At 35.5% G+C, this 18,612-nt stretch overlaps 1 protein-coding gene across 1 annotated transcript; it reads right to left on the bottom strand.

Annotated features, from left to right (window-relative positions):
• Nucleotides 1-1,111: 1,111 nt before the first annotated feature.
• On the bottom strand, nt 1,112-9,199 carry LOC127424387 (transcription cofactor vestigial-like protein 4). The gene is made up of 5 exons (XM_051669546.1): nt 9,033-9,199; nt 4,650-4,773; nt 4,251-4,488; nt 2,578-2,659; nt 1,112-2,162 (listed from the first exon to the last, which is right to left on the bottom strand). The coding sequence occupies exons 1-5, from the start codon at nt 9,097-9,099 to the stop codon at nt 1,855-1,857; spliced, it is 819 nt and encodes a 272-aa protein (XP_051525506.1). The 5' UTR covers nt 9,100-9,199; the 3' UTR covers nt 1,112-1,854.
• Between the last annotated feature and the right edge of the window lie 9,413 nt (nt 9,200-18,612).

The raw sequence follows: 18,612 nt of genomic DNA, 5'->3' as shown, positions 1-18,612 counted from the left end.
CCTTTAAAGTGCTTTAATGTACTTGTAGTGACTGTAGTTTAACTACTTTACGTTATGAGTAGCTTGTCGCTTGTAAAGCTGTAGCTTCAAAGCAGCTTCCCCAAACAGGGTTCTATTTCTCAAAGAATGGTAGGAGACACATCTTAGACAAAGCTGAACATCTGAGACAAAGCTTAAAACATAATTCAGAACTCCAGTAAGTCTCACAGTGAAAGATCAACCTCTAAGCAAAATACAGTTTCTATTATCAAGTTCTGGGATTAAATGTCTAAATATCCCATTTGTTTGCATTAAGGTGGCATAAAATTATGCCAAGATATGAAACAGTATTATCATAATTTTAACAGTACTGTCAATGTCGCTGGTGATGTTCTCTGTGGATCTACTCTACTAGACAATTATGTAATCTATCCTAACATTTCATGTGACTTAAAGCTGCCTCGAAGTGTCCACATTCCACAAGGACATCATGTTACCTGCACCTCAAGATCTGAGCCACTGAGCATGAGTCATTTTGTTCTCTGAGAAACACTAGACTGTCCCTTGGATGAGGCTATTCAAGCTTGCAACAGAGTAATAGAAGGCAGGGCTATTGGCAACAAAAAGACTCCTTTTGAACTCTATGTTCAATAGTTTTTTATTGTAACTTTGTGCCAGCAAATCTTCATTTAAACCAGTTTCTCAGCCTCATGAACCTGATCTTGTGATTGACAAGTTTTGCACCTGATCTCACTGGCAGTTGATTTTGTTTTTTTTTGTTTTTTGTTTTTTTTTGTAAGTTGTTTTCCAGTTGTTGCCTACTCAATATAAGGAGGCTAAATATATATGTGATTTATCTGTTGGTAAAATAAGATTTTGTAGAGGCACTGGTGAACAGAGCTTCTTTGTCAAGAGAGAATCTAAAGTACCAGTAAGTATTTTTATAATGTTTTGACTAATTTTATACACTCCCATAACCATAATTCAGCATAAACGTACATTGTCACACTCCATTGATTTCTACAGTTGGTAAAACCAAGTATCTGTGAGCATTTAGCATGAACAGTCATGTTTGAAAGATTGAAAGAAAAGTAAGGCCAGCATGCTCTAAACAAGACCCGTTAAAGACCTATTGATGACTGAATGCCAGTCGGACTACTTTATTTGTTGGCTCTGTGCTTATTCACAAAACAACAAATTCTGCAAACAACTTGTTTATTACAAATATGTACAATAGCCTGCTATAATACAGCATAAAATCTAAACAGAATTTGAAATGAACAGCTATAGCCCAAATAGAGATGCCAAACAGTTACCCACCTCTTGTTTCAAGCATTTTTGCAATTAATTAAAATTTCTGACCTAGTATTTTTTCAGTGCTGCATTTGGGTTACAAGATCTTGGTATAAATATGCATGTGGTATCAAAGCAAAGATTACAGAAAAATGAAATGTTACTAACAATAATCAGTGCAATCACAGTCAACAAATAAAAAACAGTGGCACCCATAGTGTAAGGCAATTAGCTCAACCAACAAAACCAATTACAAAAAAAAAACCAAAAAAAAAACAAAGCCAACTCTAACAATGCTTAGCTACCATGAAATGATCTGATTCTCTGGAAGTGGACATTAAATATCTCCACGTGAAATCCCGTTAAAACACATTTAAACTTAAAGGGAGATTTAATAGTCCTGGCTCACAATCTGCTCATGGAGTGTTAATGATGATTGCAACATCACATCAATTCACCGACCCGCCTCCTTTTTCACAGAATCACACTCATCCTTTGGCTTTTTACAGCAGAAAAGCATGGGCCTACACAAAGGTTCTACATACATCATGTCATATCTACAGTACATATTCTCTCTCTTCTTCATTTGTCAGACCAGGGTGTGGTTGTAGTAGGGCTGACTGAATCTTTGTGGGCCCTTTTGGGACTCTGACTGTAGCTGGGCGAGTGGATGAAGGTTGGACTGCTGGGTGGGGATGAGGAAGACAAAGAGGACGAAGAGGAGTTGCAGGAGGAGGATGAAGCTTTGAGCTGGAGCCATTTATCACCCAGCGCCTTGGAAAAATGGTCATCAACAGACACGCTGATGGAGGTGGCTCTGTGGTAGTTCATCCCAAGACTCCTCTGGAAATGCTCTTCGACGTGGTCATAACTGTGCTGGGTATCAACTTCTGAAACACAATGGAGACAGAGTTAGATGATGATATGTGTAACTTGATAAACAATACATTTTGATTTTGGAGCAAAATATGTCTGCATGTACATATATTATCTAACATTAATTAACATTAAAGGGTTAGTTCACTCAAATCTGTATGACTATCTTTCTTCCATGGAACACAAAAGGGGAAATTTTGAAAGTTGTTGATGCTGCTCTTTTTTCCCATGTAATAAAAGCCAATGATGACTGAGGCTCTTAGTCCCTAACATTCTGCTCAACATTTCCTTTTGTGTTCCACAGAAGAAAGAAAGTCAGAAAAGTTTGGAACAATATGAGGGTATGTCAGTTATGACTGAACAATGAAATGTTCCTTTCAAGGAGAAGTGACAATCTCTGTTGCTTGGTCTACAGCTTATTTAACTTACTATTAGAATTTTTGCAGCAATCTTCGGCTTTTTTTGTGGACCTTGTTGCAGAGGAGACACATGTGATGACAGAGGGTCGTATCTGAAAAAGACAGCAAAGGTCAGCATATCCACATATGCATACTTTTTATTTCTGGATAATTAAATTGCAGATCTATAATTGATAAGAATACTTCACAGAATTTTAGCCTCAGTCACCATTCACTTTAATTGTGTGGAAAAACACGCAATGAAAGTGCATGGTGACTGAGGCTAACATTCTCCCGAACATCATATGTCATATAACGCCATATGAGTTTGGAACAACTTGAGGGTGAATGAATGATTTTAGGTGGAACTATCCCTTTAATGAATGACACCGATGGAAAATTAGGAAACTAAAATAAGAAATCTCATATACTGGATTGTATCCCAAATTCCTAACAGTATGTTCATGGGGCTTCTAGACTGTTGCTCCCTCAGCCCTGATGCCACTAGCAGGTCAACAACAGCACCGGTGTGTTGAGACTTGTTGACAAAATTCCTCCACCCATTGCTCACATTTTCTCCCTGAATCCGGCTGGATTGCATATCTGAGACAGGCAGAGGCCTGTCTGCACTCTAAAGAGCCACTCTCTCAGGAACACATAAGTGCCTTTCTGCATTCTGTTGTGTCTCATAGTGGTGAAGTACAGACTACAGTGGTCTCATGATAGACTTGAAGAGGTTGATAGTATAATACACTGAACGTGTTCAGTCAGCATGTACTGCTGAAAGAGGCGATGAGAGGAGGGAACAGGCACAAATTGGTCTTTTAATTATGGACTAGCTAGTGGCTTTGTTTGTAGTTAGATAGGTTTGTGATGGACAGGGGCTTCAGGTTTCTGCAGCCAGAGTACTGTTTAGCTAATGTCTGGTCCCCACAGTACTTAAATTTGGTACAATTTGGCAGAATTTGGTACAATATTATTCAATGGAAATGTTAATGTTGCTGCTGATAAAGATATTAATATACAGTAGGTACATACCCATTTCAATATTTAGAAAATATATGTGTTTATTTATATAATAAAATATAATATAAATATTTTGTGTTAATAAGATTTATATTGTTAATATAATATATGAAATATTTATTAAAATATAGTACTATATATACAGTAAATATATTTAATAAAATAAATTATGTAATATTAATATATTATATAATACTATAAAAAAGATCCATCTTATTGACAAAAAGTATATATTATTAAATATAATAGTATAAATATTTATATAATATATTATAAAAATAATAAGACATAATATGATAAGAATATATAATGTATATATACATTCATATTATGTCATTATATATGTATATATATATACAAATCTTATTAACATGAAAATTATATATCAATTATAAATAATTATATATCTTTTCATTTTAATTATATAATTATAAATATTTTTAATAATTTAAGCTAAAAATCAATCTATTATGTTTACAAAATTTGTATTATTAAATTATGAATATATATGAATAATTATGTATTTATATATTATTTCGATAATATATGTTATACACATATAATATTAGTTTTTTATATACTGTATATTTATTTAAATCTCAAAACATGTAAAAACATATGATGTAAGAATTTAACCATGTAAAAACTGAAGGTTCATGTTACAGTAATAATAATTACCTGTATTTGTCTGACTGTTGTGGCTTTGGTTTGGCCATCAGTCTTCTCTGGTTCTGGGCGGGGTTTCTTGATTAGGGCCAGAGGCTCATCCATGACTGGGGTGGAATACACTGTGCTGGGGATCAGGTGAGTGGGACTGGCTGTGGGGCTCCATGTGGATGTGGGGCTTTCAGGAATACTGAAACCAGATGATCTCCGAGCACTGTTGGCCAAACTCTTACTATGGGCCCTCTCTCTTCTAAAAAACATACAAATAAATTACTATACTAAAACATCTTCAGTCCATAGGTTGCGAAAGTAATTTGGGAATGGGTTACATGTTGGTCCATGGTGAGCTACTGTTAGGCTATAAAAAACAGGAGACTTTCATTGGTTTGAGATTGATGGTAATGAATATACCTCTCTTCAAGTGTCCATCCTCTGTCTGAACTGTGTTTGCGCTTTACTGGGTTGGCGGGGAGCATTCGCACCCTGTCACTGGTCATATGGCGAAATCTGTCTTCACTCCTTAGATTGGGCTGACCTGTAAAGAAAAGCAACAGAAGGCCATGTGACATCAGAAATTACAAATGTCATTTCTGCAGGGTGCTCACACGGTCAGTGCCAGTCACTGATTCCCATACATGTGAAAAGGTGTGGCAAAAAAGTAAACAAATGACTCTTAACTCCTTGAATTTCATCACTTCTTGTGTATCTTAATTGTGGGAAAAAACGTTGTTGGGCCACCGTTAAATGTAAACTCCATTAAGTGGCAGAGCAAGATCAACTGGCTCTGTGGGTATTACTGTAGAACTACCCAGCTGATTCACTGCTAACGGTAAATGTCATTCAAATTCTGGAAAACATACAAGCCAAAAAAAAAAAAAAAAAAAAAAAAAAAAAAACTCGGAGACATCGTTGAACAAATGAGGATATTATTGGCTTGTTGTTCATCCCGCTTTGGGGGGCAAAACAGGTTTTGCAGGTTTTTAAGGCATGCGACTCACAACATGTTTACCCAACATAACGATAGTAACAGACTAATTCAAACTGAAATACACATCACGATTCATATGCTAATATCGTTAACAGTGTTATGCAAAGGTCTTGTCATCAAAATTACAGTATACAAACTGCTATATGCTACATGCTCAGTGGAAAAAGATGGTTGTCGGTTGACAATATCGGGTCTTAAAAAATCAAAAAAATTAAAGCTAAGAGCACATTTGTATTTCTATTTCTAGGCTCAAAATGATCAGTTATTCTGAATTTTAGTAATTTCATGAGGGAAAGTGAAACCACACACACACACACACACACACACACACACACACACACACACACACACATGTATATATACACCAATCAGCCACAAGATTAAAACCACCTGCCTAGTATTGTGTAGGCTCCCCTACACCACAATTGTACAGAGCGGTTATCTGAGTTACTGTAGACTTTGTCAGTTCCAACCAATCTGGCCATTCTCTGTTGACCTCTCTCATCAACAAGACATTTCCATCCACAGAACTGCCGCTCACTAGATGTTTTTTTGTTTTTGGCACCATTCTGAGTAAATTCTAGAGACTGTTGTGTGTGAAAATCCCAGGAGATCAGCAGTTACAAAAACTAGATCTTAATAATAATATTTCTCAATAATAATATAATATTTCTCAAACCAGCCTGTCTGGCACCAACAATCATCCATGTGAATATTTAATCAGCCAATCATGTGGCAGCAGTGCAGTGCATAAAATCATGCAGATACAGGATCAGGAACTTCAGTTAATGTTCAGATGGGCTGGTTTGAGTATTTCTGTAACTGCTGATCTCCTGGGATTTTCACACACAACAGTCTCTAGAATTTACTCAGAATGGTGCCAAAAACAAAAAAACATCTAGTGAGCAGCAGTTCTGTGGACAGAAATGCCTTGTTGATGAGAGAGGTCAACAGAGAATGGCCAGACTGGTTTGAACTGACAAAGTCTATGGTAACTCAGATAACCACTCTGTACAATTGTGGTGAGAAGAATATCATCTCAGAATGCTATTATGAGATGCGGGTTGGCACTATTTTGGTGGCAAGAGGGGGACCTACACCATATTAGACAGGTGGTTTTAATGTTGTGGCTTATATATATATATATCAGACTTAAGATATGTGTGTTCAGAATAATTTTTGTATACAACGAAGACTCAAATTTAATAATGCATAATATGAGAATCACTCTCATTTTTTGGTTTGACAACTTTACTACTTTTTTTTTTTTACGCGTTTTGGGGTCTCATTTTGAATCAGAATGAGTAAACCTTCCCATTGTAATGTGAGAAGACAGGATATGATAACATTGCCCTGAACTTTACCATTTAAACCTGTACTTGGCCCTTAATTCTGATTCTTGAGAGAGTAAAGGTTTCATAATATCCCCCTGATCTTATCTGTCAAAGGGCTCAGATGTAGATTTATCACACTTTTGAGCCATTATCACAATTTCATCAGAATGGAAAATTGAACTATAATACCTGAACAATTACTACATCAATTATTGACTGTTAACTTGCTAAATGTTTTAGGAAGAGATAAAGACCCAAAACAAGGTCATGGGGAATGGATATCAATTAAAACACATAAGAGACCAGCCAGGGACCATGTCGATTTGATAAGGGATTAAAATCACTGAGGCATTCTCCCTGATCATGAATGCTATCAGATATCAAGTAGATTAGTTTCTTAGATGCTCAAATGGCTTAGATGATGAGGGGGCACTGTTGGCAGAACCCTCCCTCACTTACATATGTGTATATGTACAAGTATGCACTGGACTGTGACAGGGCAGATTGAATCTGCATGACAGAGGTTGGGGGACTGGGTGTAAACCACACCTTAAACCTTGACTGATGACTGATTTTTAGCGCCTCAGGGAGGGATATTTTTCCAAAGAGTTTTAAGACAAAGACAGACCCACATCCCTTCTGTTATTTTCTCTTTCATTTGCAGTCTAACAAATTGCAACCCTCTTAATCTTAACTTTCCTTCATAAATCTTTAAGCTTCAAAATACCAGAACATTACTCAACTGATCACTTATCACACTTTTTGTGTGTTTTTGTGTGTGTTCAAAGCACATTTTTTTTTTTAATAATTCTGCATAATTTTACATAAATTGGCTACATGAATAAATGAATGAATTAAACATCACCAGTGAACACACATCTAAGTAAATAAACATTTCAGGATATTGAATTCTAATTGTAGCCTACTGTACATTTTGTTCAGTTGTACAGTGCATTACACCTAATAATAATAAATAATTCTATACACAGGGTTGGGGAGTAACGGAATACATGTAATGGGAATACGTATTTAAAATACAAAATATACACTACCGGTCAAAAGTTTTGAAACACTTATTCTTTATTATAATTGTTTTTTTTTTTCACATTTAGAATAATAGTAAAGTCATCAAAACTATGGAATAACATCAATGGAACTTTGGGAATTATGTTCAAAAATCCAAAATAAATCAAAACTGTGTTATATTTTAGCATCTTCAAAGTAGTCACCCTTTGTCTAGAATTTGCAGACATGTACTCAAGACATTTTCTCAACCAACTTCTTGAGGTATCATCCTGGGATGCTTTTTAAACAGTATTGAAGGAGTTCCCATCTATGTTGGGCACTTATTGGCTGCTTTTCTTTATAATTTGGTCCAAGTTATCAATTTCAAAAACTTTATTTTTTTTATATTACATTTTAGTTTTATAATGAAATAAATTAATATGGTGGCACAATTATATTTTTGTCTACAAAACTAATTTCAAACATTTAAGCATACGTCTTCAGATCAAAAGATTTTTAAGATCATGAGAAACATTTCAGTCAAGTGTTTCAAAACTTTTGACCGGTAGTGTAAGTAACTGTATTCCACTATAGTTACAATTTAAATTATTGGTAATTAGAATAGAGTAACATTCAAAATGTATTTTGACTACTGAAGAGATTACTTTGCATTTTATTGTCATTTGTTTCATTTAATATTTAGTCCTTTCAGATGGAAAACATTTATACATATAAATGATGCAATCCAAAGTGCATTTGAACAGCGGTGAAACACTTTCTTATGATGTGTTACATTCATACGAGCAGACAGTGAAGTAAGTTTGAAGTAAGTTTGGAGCAGAAGAAATAGAAATAAACCTTGTGTAAATTGTCAGCTTTACGCTAAGCTAAAATGCTATTTCTAGCCATTTTACATGCACATGTTACCAGACATTATCATAATTTTTTTATCAAGAAAATTCACATTGGATCATAATTTCTTTTTTTCTAGTAAGACCTTTGATATTAGGGCAAAAATCGTATTCTTGATAATACTTTTTGTATTGTTTTCCTGTAAATATCTAAAAATCCTTAAAACAAGATCAATTTGATTTATCTTGTTTTAGAAACAACACTGCATAAGATATTTAGGTTTTTCAGAGAATGTATTTTTAACATGTGTATTTTGTCTTACTGTACTGGCAGAGTTTTTATAGTTAAAACAAGTGAAAAAATCTACCAGTGCTGAAGAAGTAATCCAAAGTATTTAGAATACGTTACTGACCTTGAGTAATCTAACGAAATACATTACAAACTACATTTTACAGCATGTAATCTGTAATCTGTAGTGGAATACATTTCAAAACTAACCCTCCCAACCCTGTCTATAATAAACAATGCTATAGAACACAGATAACACATAAAGCAATTATAACCTTAATTGTATAGTTTAAACTGCTGGTATTCAGAAAAAAAATAGATAATTACCCTCTAAGATGTACACTTTAAAGCCACTGCTCATCCGGGTAATGTAGTGGAAGTTTGTGACCGCCATGATTCCAATTCTTCTGCGCTGTTCCAGCAACAACTTGAGTTTTGAGTGCCAGGACCGTTCCTCGGGGAGCTTTGTATTGTCACTGAGCTCAAGTGTCTTGCGCTTTCCTTGAAAATCTCTCCCTGACTTGTTATTGGCTGTTCGGAGGCCAACCCCTCCCTCTCCGCGCTCTTTGTCTGCTTGAAACAACCTACCACCACAGGTGCCTTATGGGAGGAGTCACATGAAAAGCTGTGAATTGTCTGCTGTCTATCTCCCACCCCCAACGTAGACTAAAGTGACAGCTTAAATTAAATAGAAAGTAAAATATTAGATAAATAAATAATTGATAACATATTATATTATATTATATTATCTCAATAAGACTAATCACAATTGGTGCATATCACAATTTCAGTATCTATACTAACATTTATGGTATGTACTAGATAAATGGTGAGAACTTTCATAAAATTGTAGAGACTTGCATCACATAGACAGACCACACTAGCTTCTCTATTTGATGCATTTTGGCAGACAGCTCAAAATAAAACAGGCTGTAAGGTGGCTCTACCCTCCTCTCCAAGTATCAACACGCCAGGGCAACGGTGCAGAGAGATGAATGGTTTCCTTGTTATGCTATCACTCTTCTTGAGAAAGAAGGCTAAACAAAACTTAGTGGATATTACCATACTTTAATGGATGATATATTCCAATAGACCCTTCTCTGTGAAGACAATTGTGCAGTAAGTTATTATAACATTTAAATTAGAGTTAATTGAATCCTTTGTCTTTTTAAGGAAAATACACATTAGGTTAATGTTAAGTTTATATAGACATAGCTTGTTTAGTGAAATACATACAGATGAATTTTATATATACAGTATATGCTTATGAAACTTCACCATCCCACTTTTCCTTCTCAGGATCCTCTCTGAATCCACAAACAAGTCGTGCTCTGTCTTTTGTTTCCTCTCTAGGAGTCAGCACCTGTCGACAGCCCCTCCCCTGCCCTAATCTAAAATCTCACCCGACTGCATTTTTCAGAGTGTTTAGCCCACCTGAGCTGCACTCATTCCACCATCTTGCCCCTACATGCAGTCATGTTATGGGTTCCCAACCTTTATGCAGTCTTTTCTTTCCACGTTTTATTTTATACTTCTTGTTTGGCTGAAAGACAAAGACGACAGAGTGCTGAAGAGAGCTTTGTACTGTGCAATCCTGCCTGAGCATGCTAAAACTGCAAACGCTTACATATGTACTGAAATGCACTACCTCTGGACACACTCAGTTGACCTCATTTGCATTAAAAGGAAACCATTACAGTGGTATGTGTGAGGGCCACTTGACACAGCAAAGGATACTCTCTTAACATAACTGTTACAAATAAATGTAAATAAAAACGTTGACACGTACTAGGGATAGTTATCCCAAAAATTATCAATGTTCACTTACTTTCATATTGTTCTAAAGATGTATGACTTTCTTTCCTTTGTGGAACACAAAAGGAGATGTTAGGTAGGATGTAAGCCTCAGTCCCCATTCACTTTCATTGCATCTTTTTTCTATGCAATGTAAGTGAATGGTGACCGATGCTCTCAGTTCCTAATATTCTGCCTAACATCTCCTTTTGGGTTCCACAGAAGAAATAGAGTCATACAAGTTTGGAACTAGATGGTGGTGATTGAATGATGACAGCTTAATAAATTTTTTTGAACCCTTTATGAATTTACTATGAATTTACATAGCTTCTGTGAAATATGGAACTATAGATTCAGGTCATTTGCATTCCAAAAGGACACCGTCTAGACAATTAAGTAATTGAGTCTTTCTAAAAACTCTTTACTCAAATCTAGTTTTTTTGTAACATTCTCAGTGGCTGTCTGAATGATTGCCCCTCACAGTAACAACAAATTCACAGTGATAATCTCCAGTATATATTTACTGTACTTACTACCTATCATTACTGGATTGTCATCTATTTTATAGCAGCATTTCCCAGGGTGCCACACACAGTGTTTATGCACCACTATAGAGTAGTAGTGTCATGAGAAATATTTCACACAATCATTCATTCATAAACTGAAACTTTCCAGCTTCATAAGGAAGGGTTTTGCTGAGCAGTTCTATGCAAGGCTGTGTGTGTTTCTGAATGTATTGTGAGCAAGATTAGGCCAAAAATTTAATTTTGGCAGTAGATTTGGGCCACTATGCTAACTGAATGAAGTGTAAACACATCAGCAGCACAACCTCTCTAGTGTTATTGGTCAATGGTGGAGAAACATATCGGGAAACAGGGGCCTCTTGAGGCAGTCCACAAGAATAGCTGTCATCTGAGCACTTAATTTTTCACCAGGGCGATGTAATTCCCCAAAGGCTCTGAATCCATTCTTTCTTCTCCAGAAATAAGTAACACTCACAATAATATTCAGTACTTTTTTGCTTTTCTAGAGGAACTTTTGAGTTGAAATGGGGCGGACTGGTCATCGGGAGCACCGGGCGTTTTCCCGGTGGGTTGCTGGGTAATTTGGGCTGGCCCATTGCTGTGCAAGTACTGGCCCGTCCTACAGGCTATATAGGTGGCCACCCTGGGCACCAACATGCCTGTGCGGAGCCCATTACAGAGTGAATATACAAAAGACTCTATTATTAAATTAAAATAATAGAATGGCTTTCATTTGGAAGAAATCATATAACTTTCTGAAATTACTTACACATTGTAGCGTATTTCCGCATGTGCGGACAAACTCCGTACCTCGCGTGGACCTCATTATTTGACATACAAATCACAATAATGGTGCTCTGGGCCAGAAATTCCAGGGCCACTTTGTAGTCCCAGTCCACCCCTGGGTGTCTTTTTAGTGAAAAATTAACAGCAATGTGACCTGAAGCAATTTGTGTTGAATTGATGACTTAGCTGCTTGAGATGAGTACAATATAATTTTCTTACACTTGCAAAGATACAATCTCACATCAAACAAAACTTACTAAATTTGACAATAGTGAATATATAGTGTACTCTAGACCATACATTATATACAGTTGAAGTCAGAAGTTTACATACACTTAGGTTGAAGTCATTAAAACTCATTTTTAACCACTCCACAGATTTAATATTAGCATACTATAGTTTTGACATTTTGTTTAGGACAACTACTTTGTGCATGACACGAGCAGTTTTTCCAACAATTGTTTACAGACAGATTGTTTCAATTTTAATTGACTAAATCACATTTACAGTGAGTCAGAAGTTTACATACACTAAGTTAACTGTGCCTTTATGCAGCATGGAAAATTCCAGAAAATGATGTCAAGCCTTTAGACAATTAGCCAATTAGCTTCTGATAGGCGGTGTACTAAATTGGAGGTGTACCTATGGATGTATTTTAAGGCCTACCTTCAAACTAAGAGCCTCTTTGCTTGACATCATGGGAAAACCAAAAGAAATCAAGACCTCAGAAAAAAAATTGTGGACCTCCACATGTCTGGTTCATCCTTGGGAGCAATTCTCAAACACCTGAAGGTACCACGTTCATCTGTACAAACAACAGTACGCAAGTATAAACACCATGGTACCACGCAGCCATCATGCCGCTCAGGAAAGAGACGCATTCTGTCTCCTAGGGATGAACGTAGTTTGGTGCGAAAAGTGCAGTTCAATCCCAGAACAACAGCAAAGGACCTTGTGAAGATGCTGGAGGAAACAGGTAGACAACTATCTATATTCACTGTAAAACGAGTCCTATATCAAAATAACCTGAAAGGCTGCTCAGCAAGGAAGAAGCCACTGCTTCAAAACTGCCATAAAAAAGCCAGACTACAGTCTGCAAGTGCACATGGGGACAAAGATCTTACTTTTTGGAGAAATGTCCTCTGGTCTGATGCATTTTTTTTTTTTGGCCATAATAACCATCATTATGTTTGGAGGAAAAAGGGTGAGGATTGCAAGTCGGAGAACACCATCCCAACCGTGAAGCATGGGGATGACAGCATCATGTTGTGGGGGTGCTGTGCTGCTGGAGGGACTGCTGCACTTCACAAAATAGATGGCATCATGAGGAAGGAAAATTATGTGGATATATTGAAGCAACATCTCAAGACATCAACCATGAAGTTTAAGCTCGGTCACAAATGGGTCTTCTAAATGGACAATGACCCCAAACATACCTCCAAAGTTGTGGCAAAATGGCTTAAGGACAACAAAGTCAAGGTATTTTGAGAGTAACTATCACAAAGCCCTGACCTCAATCCGAATGAAAATTTATGGGCAGAACTGAAAAAGCTTGTGCGAGCAAGGAGGCCTACAAACCTAACTCATTTACACCAGTTCTGTCTGGAGGAATGGGCCAAAATTCCAGTAATTTATTTTGAGATGCTTGTGGAAGTCTTTCCAAAATGTTTGACCCAAGTTAAACAAGTTAAAGGCAATGCTATCAAATACTAACAAAGTGTATGTAAACTTCTGACCCACTGGGAATGTGATGAAAGAAATGAAAGCTTAAATAAATAATTCTCTCTACTATTATTCTGACATTTCACATTCTTAAAATAAAGTAGTGATCATAACTGACCAAAGACAGGGAATGTTTTCTACAATTAAATGTCAGGAATTGTGAAAAAACTGAGTTTAAATGTATTTGGCTAAGGTGTATGTAAACTTCTGATTTCAACTGTATATCATTGTTGTACTATTATGATATGCAGAGCTGCAAGGCTGTAATCTGCATTTTCAAAATGTAGCATGATTACAACACTTTCATCATGTATTTAAGGAATGGTAATATAAATTAAATATGTCTGTAAATATATTTATAGATAAATATATATATATATATATATATATATATATATATATATATATATATATATATATATATATATATATATATATTTTTTTTTTTTTTTTTTTTTTTGCAAGGGTTATGCTGAGCTCATATGCTGGCACCCTGTATTCTATATGGGTCTATAGACTTTATCTAGTCTATATTACTACATAAAGTTCTTGTTATCTTTAATCAAAAAGGTTTTTGATCAAGCTTTCCACAATGTCCACATGTTCCTGCTTTACCAATTTTTTCATAAAGTACTGAAGTGTCTTGTTCCAGCTTCATGAAACATATACAGTATACAACATGTTAGTGATGTTAACAAACTCAATGTGACAAAAAGGCTATGGCTTAGAGTGTGCACTCAATGCTAAAAGTGCGTTAGGGCAGCAGACTTGCCAACCCTGATTTATCTTTCAAATTTATTTTTAATTCAACCTATTTTACATTTTAATATGCATGTAAACCAACTGAACTACTGCAGAATAAGCATCTCTTTAATGAACAGTCGACGGTTTGCAATTTAATGGCTGTTATATGTGTGAAAAGTGTACAGTATAGTAAGCGTAAATGGCTTCTGTTGTTTTGAATGGCATCAACTGAATGTCTGAACCATTTGTGCGTTTATGAATGCTTTTGCTTATTCACTAATGGAAGAGCTTTAAAAAGGCAGGTAAGCCTGCTTTGTAAATGGAATGGCTCAGAACTGTGGTCAACACTAGAAGTGACAATTCACTTCAATTCAATTCATGTCTACTGTGCACTGTATTGATGAGCTTGAGCAACTGGTTCTGGTATGAGTAGTTTCCCAGTGGTGCTCTTTATGAATCAACTAACAAGGAGGCAGATAATGTAATATGATTTAATACCACTGCAGAGTGTTCTTGCTTGTTTGTGTGTGCATATGTGTCATTGCTCTGCTACTAAAACAGCCAGCACAGCATTGAGAAACTGGTCTGCAAAAAGCAACATATAAAATTAATTCACCGCATACATATAAAAAGTGCTGAAACCAAGCACAATAGGCTTTGAGTAACATTAATCAACAGTAATTTAGAAGAATAGTCTATCGGAAACACTGATAACACCAGTATGATTGTTTTTCCTCAGCAACAACCTGTGTTTAGAATTCAGCTGCACTGGCTCATCATTACATATGCACATTACAGAAAAATTAAGAAAATAGGCATGACAGTTAATCTGTTAAAAATAAGTGATAAAGTTTGCAATGAAGGCTTGATCTGAAGCTGTAAACGAAGTTTAATTGGTTGTGGATATATTAGACTTGCAATGTAAAATGCAAGGTAGACTAAGATAATATTAATAAGCATGATTTTAAGAGGGAAGAGTGAAATCTTAAAATAAACATTTGAGATATTTTAAGAGGTTCATCTTATTTCCCTATAATTCATTTAGGTTTGCATTAGAGTGTGCAATTAGTGTGAAGGAATTATAAAAGAAAGACAATGAACAATTGTTCCCACCATTGCAGACATAGAGCTATATCAGAGGGGAAGGGGGAAAGGCCTGGGGGTTATACAGTATAATGCATTGTGTGCCTGGAACTGTCTATTGCTGCCCGCGCCTCCATTGTGTGCTAATGGGGCTGTAAATCACCACTCAACTATAAAGAATGTTAATGATACTTTGTTTGCTGATAGGGCTTATCTGTTTATCTATCTATTCCACATGACTGTTTAACAAAGACTCATACTTTCATACTGTCATACTGTACAGACATGGTCATAAATAAATCAAAGGTTATGCATATATCTGTCTTTGCTTAAAGGTGCAGTATGTAAGATTCAGAAACCCTTGTTATTTATGATACCTGTGGCCATTAAGTGAACTGCAGCCAGCTACCTGTTGCTCATGCTCGCACACACACTCCACAGGGACTCGAGCATTGACCAAAACAATGACGTAACGTACAAAGAGACTGAACGTGATTCACTGACATCATGCTGACAGATGAGGTAGCATAATTAAAATTACACAGTTATGATTGTTTTACTGCAAACTTTGAGACTGTATATTATATTTGACTCTCCAGTGCTGGAACAGGGCTAAAACATAGTGTGGATATAGGTCTGACTATGCGAGACTGTAGTTTGAAGTAATCACTTTTCTTTGCATGATATATTGACTGCATTTATACAATAGTCTATGTCGGCGTTAGCTAGCTAGCCAGCTTTATCAATAGCTGTTAGCTAAATTTGGTGGATGATGACAGTAGCTGTTTATAAAATAGACTATACATTATAAATATGTTGACACAATTCAGTATTGATGTGATTCCATCACAACTGTCATTTTGATATATCGATGTGCTATTGTTTTATAATAATAGAATGTATATATTTTCTGTATAACCAAGTTACATTACACTAATGAATTAGTCTTTTTGCATTATCTTGAACATTGTCTAGCATTCATTTCATGTATTATTGTAGTTTACCTTGCTGAATAATTACAGATTAACATGGTTTATGTCGGTTACTGTGAATCAGCATACCTGGCTTCATATTTGAAAGTTACAAAGCAAGGTAGCTTGCAATTCATCAGCGTTTAGCAGGCAAGATCAAATTAGCTAAAATTACACAGATCAATCCTTATAGCAATATATTTCACATGCTTTGAAGTTATGTAATCTTACCTGTCCAATAAGAAGAACACCAATTCAGGGTTGGTTTTGATCCCCAAAATCGAATGAAGGTCCCTCCAGGAATCAAATGCTCTGCCGATGTTTACTCTAGTTTTCGTTCAACCACGATCACGTTTCTGCTTAGCCAGATGGGATTCAGTAGATAAATGTTTTTTTTGTTGTTGTTTTTTTTTTGGCTTACTCTGAGTTTGTGTAGGAGTCGGTGTTGTGCTGGGAACCGGACGTTTGTTGGATTCCATCTCCAAGATAACGTTACCTAGTGTTGCAGTTTGTTGTCGCTGTTGAATAGCGGAAGAGATGCTACTACAAGGCTCTCGGGAGCATGCATAAACGTCACATCCTTTGGATTTTCCCGGCAAAAGCGACCCACTCCCTTCCAATGAAAATCAGTCTACAGGCTTTAATAGGCAACCTAGGAAGTCCAGGAAGGGCTCATTTTTTTAAGTTGTGTTACAAGACATTCACACATTGGCAAAAAAAAAGGGCAAATATTACATGAAAAATGTTACATATTGCACCTTTAAGTGTCTGGAAAAGTAACAAAGCTTACGGTCTAAACATATTCCACAATCTCCAGCATTTTTGGTTAGTCTCTGAAGTACTATTGAGATACTATTAAGTAAGTGGTATTAACGTATTATTTTAAAACATAACTATATTTTGAGTGGTTTAAACACAATTTCCATTTCCAGATGTGGTGGAATGTTAAGGAGAACCAACATATTTACGTTCATGTAATGAAAATAAAACTGACTTTAGTTGATTTTTAGATATTGTAACACCAAGTAACACCAACATTAAGTATCAAAATAAAACATAAACACCAATATCCATATATTGGAGGTATAAAACAATAACATATTATAAAATGTTATATATATATATATTTGTTATTTCCATTCTATAACATACAAAATAACCATATAAAGTATGGGATGCAATTTATGATCAAACTTACAAGTCAATCAAAATGCTTATCTTAGTATCAACATGTAATACAATGCACAAAACTGAATACTATTCTCACACAAAAACATATGCTGGAAGAAAATTAATTTAAAGAAAATAGGTCCATTGGCACAGACAAAGGGAATGCTAATTAGGGTAACACCAACAAAAGTAATTTTTGTGTGTTAGACCAAATAGAAATACTGTATGCCCTAGAAATACCAATTGTAGGTGGTACTTTTTTCAGCGCAGCCTGTGATTTCACAGTAAAATCCTAAATACATTAATTTATTCTAACAAGTCCAGAGGTTTTGTGTCTAAAATTTAAAGCACTGCATGCTGTTGAAATATCCAAATGAGTTCAGTTCTGACATTCTTAATGAAATCAAGATGGGGCAACTAAATTTTAATTGGTGGATTTTTAGGGATTTAAAAATTAGCATTCAAATGGCGCACAGTAATACATTCAGATAATTTTTGCATTTTATGAAAGCTAAACTACAGATAATTATGTTAGTAACTCAAATATGTACGTTGCAATCAAAGTTACCAATTTGTTAAAGTAATCTCAACAAACTTGCTGAATCATTCAAGAGTGATACTGATACAAAATCATAGAACACTGATATTCACAATTTTGTGAGTCATATGAACACAAAAACTGTAAACATGTTGTTAATATATTGTGTTACATTGGGCAGAGTCTAAAAACATTGTTTCTCTATTCAAAAGTCTGCCCAGCCATTTCCTGCTGACTTCCAAGTTACAACAATACAAAACAAGCAGCGGTTTCACTGTCCATGGTGCTGAAAACACAGGAGGAGTTCTGCGGTAGCTGTCCAGTACTGGAGAGTAGGAGAGCAGACCTTATGTAAATTCTAGGTAAGCAGGGTACAACAGGGCTAAAGGCACACCTTAAGGAACATTTGCTTTTTGTGGTCACAAAGTGTATCAAGATTCAAGAAATAAATGTATTTTTATTGAATATTTATGGAGCAATATAATTTAAATAAAAAAATAAAAAATAAATAACAGAAGGTTGTTTGGCATAAAATTCATAAAAAAATAAATTAAAAAAAGGTGACAAGGGAGCCT

This window comes from Myxocyprinus asiaticus, chromosome 33 (genome assembly GCF_019703515.2).
Source record: "Myxocyprinus asiaticus isolate MX2 ecotype Aquarium Trade chromosome 33, UBuf_Myxa_2, whole genome shotgun sequence".
Lineage (NCBI taxonomy): Eukaryota > Metazoa > Chordata > Actinopteri > Cypriniformes > Catostomidae > Myxocyprinus > Myxocyprinus asiaticus.
Note: the sequence above shows the minus strand (reverse complement) of the source record. Positions and strands in the feature narration are given on the sequence as shown.